The sequence below is a fragment of the Notolepis coatsorum genome (genome assembly GCF_963971535.1).
Source record: "Notolepis coatsorum genome assembly, chromosome: 4".
Classification (NCBI taxonomy): Eukaryota; Metazoa; Chordata; class Actinopteri; order Aulopiformes; family Paralepididae; genus Notolepis; species Notolepis coatsorum.
This window is the reverse complement of record NC_140168.1, coordinates 14018726-14021225: the sequence shown is the minus strand read 5'-3', so window position 1 is coordinate 14021225 and position 2500 is coordinate 14018726. Positions and strand designations below refer to the sequence as shown.

At 40.1% G+C, this 2500-nt stretch overlaps 1 protein-coding gene across 1 annotated transcript in view; it reads right to left on the bottom strand.

Moving 5' to 3' along the window:
* LOC311226411 (dynein axonemal heavy chain 11-like) overlaps positions 1-2500 on the bottom strand; it is a gene marked incomplete at both ends in the record, with an annotated part of 709106 nt that overhangs the window by 108898 nt on the left and 597708 nt on the right. The window contains 2 exon segments of the mRNA XM_084311837.1: positions 801-928; positions 1388-1520. Of these exon segments, the coding sequence (XP_084167963.1) occupies positions 801-928; positions 1388-1520 (261 nt within the window).

Below are 2500 nucleotides of genomic sequence, written 5' to 3'. Positions count from 1 at the left end.
ACGATAGTTATCCAGATTATCTCTAACACCCCCCTTGTGTAAAGGGATGACTCGTGCAGACTTCCAGTTCAGTGGGAATGAGCCAGAAGAAATTGATAGATACAAAATATGAGTTAACGGCTCTCTAATAATTGGCGCAGCTAATTTTATGAAAAAAGAGTCCAATTGATCCTCACTCGTCGATGATTTAGGGTCTATGGATTCTAAAACTTTGAAGACCTCCGAAGATGTAAACGGTCGAAAGGAGAAATGAGGGACATGATTCATGGGGAGAACATCATCAGAGACCTCCAGGGGAGGGAGACCTGGAAACAACCTATCAAATAGGTGACCAGCTTTAGAGAAGTGTTTATTAAAAGCAAGGCGAATGTCATTCGGATCAGAGATCACGCAGTCATTTATCGTAATACTAAGGGGCAGAGTGCTAGAAGGCCGATTTTTGGTGAGATGTAGTCTTTTTCACTTTTATATTTCTCACAGATGCAATGGGACAGTGGTCACTGACTCCCAATGCAAAGACACCACTGGTATATTTGCTAGTCCTGTTGGTGAAGATTATATCTAAAAGGGAGGATTTTGAGAAATCTTTGGGGTTTGGTCTGGTTGGTTCAGTAATTAGTTGTGATAAGTTGATGCTGCAGGTTTGATTTTTAAGCTGCAGAGAAACATCACTTAGCCAGTTGAGATTTAGGTCACCTAAAACGAGCAGTTCATCTTCACAGAACATCGACAGCAGATTCACCAAAGTGTCGGTTGGATGAGAGTCAGCTGAAGGAGGGCGGTAAATGCAGACTACTGACCTTGTTGTCGTCCATGACAGTGTTGAGGGACTCTATCCACATGGGGTCGATGTCTCCGTCCAGGACGATCCACTTGGGCCCGTCGTGCCCCAACGAGGTCAGCTCTCTCATGGTGTACGAGAACAAACCTGAGCGAGAGGAGAAATCCTTCCTTTTCATCGTTTGTGTTTTATCATCTGTGGCTGATTTACTCTAGAGGTGCACTGATCGACACAGCCGATATGAGAACCAATCCCATCCACTTTTACTAAACAGTATAGACTTCGTTTTGGGGTAATTGAACATAAAATGATTGAGCTAGAAACTCATTTCTCTCCATTAAAAAGTCACTTTGCTTTGTCTTACACGTTACACATAGTTCTTGGTACTTGATTTTACGAGGGGAATTCTCCCCCTCTTCTTCCACCAATATCATGTTTGAGTCTGGTATCGCCGCCTTAAATCTGATACCAGTATAGATATCGGTGCTTCCTTATAATGTACCAATAATAATAGTTTTGGGGAATTTGTGAATCGATTTTGAATTTTGAGATGGAATTACAGTTATTAAGTGAATCGATTTGTTTTTGCCATAATGTTTCTCTCACCATCCTTCCACTCTCTGGTGGCAGGGTGCAGGTACCCGAACAGCTCGTCTGTGGTCACAGCCTTGGGGTTGATGTCGTTCCACACCGGCTTCATCTTCAGGTTAGCGTAGGTTCTGTGGAGGGTCTTCAGAATCTGAAGCACAAAAGGTTACGATAATACAGCGTGTTCATTTCATCGTTGTACATTGTATTACATGCTTTGTGTTAGCCTCATACGATAATTGCCCAGGTAATTTTTTTTGCCAAATTGAGATTTCTGCCTAACTGTACTCTCCTCACACTGCTGCATCGCCCTGGCTTAGTGCCTATGTCCTCAGCCAATCAGAACGCTTGTTACGTTCAAAAATCCCCATCTGCCTAACTCACTCGTGTGACTTGTGCATTTTAACGTTACATACACAGACGGCGATCGAATGACTTAGGCACGTATAACAACTGCCTTAGTGTACGACATGTATGTATGTACGAGGAAAAAATTCCTAAATCATGACATATTTTGTTTAAAGGTCACCTTATTTTGTTACGCAATGGTTGTTGTGTTTTAGTATTTTTGCAAACTTGTTGATACACCTTGTGGAACTTATTTTCAAAATATTAATTAAAAACTTTTTTCTTATTTTCCAAAAATCGTGAAAAATTACTTAAGCAAATTATCGTATGAGCTAATGCCATTGTAACCAGGTCAATTGGACATTGTTTATTATTTTATTAAGGATTGAAATGTCACCAAATCCTTTTACAAATGTCTCCAAGTGGTTATTATTATTTATTATTTCTTTATACCAAAGGCACTTTTATTTGAACGTAACTTGAGAAAGTTCACATTCGAGAGTTTCGCCTTCCGGGTCAATTATTAGCGCGATGATAGAAGCAACCTTTTCCGGTTTGGGGGTTCAGTTGCAACAAGCATTCAACGTGGGAGGTACATTTGACTATTGTAGCGCGCAGCACTTTTATGTATTACTCTGTTGTATATATATTTTGTATAAGAATTCAATGTTAACAAATGATAATGACTCAATAGTGTTGTAATGAATGGTGTGGTTAGGTTATATGCACAATTGGAGGTTTTAGACGGTGTATTTCACCGTGCAATATAGTCAATTGGTTGTT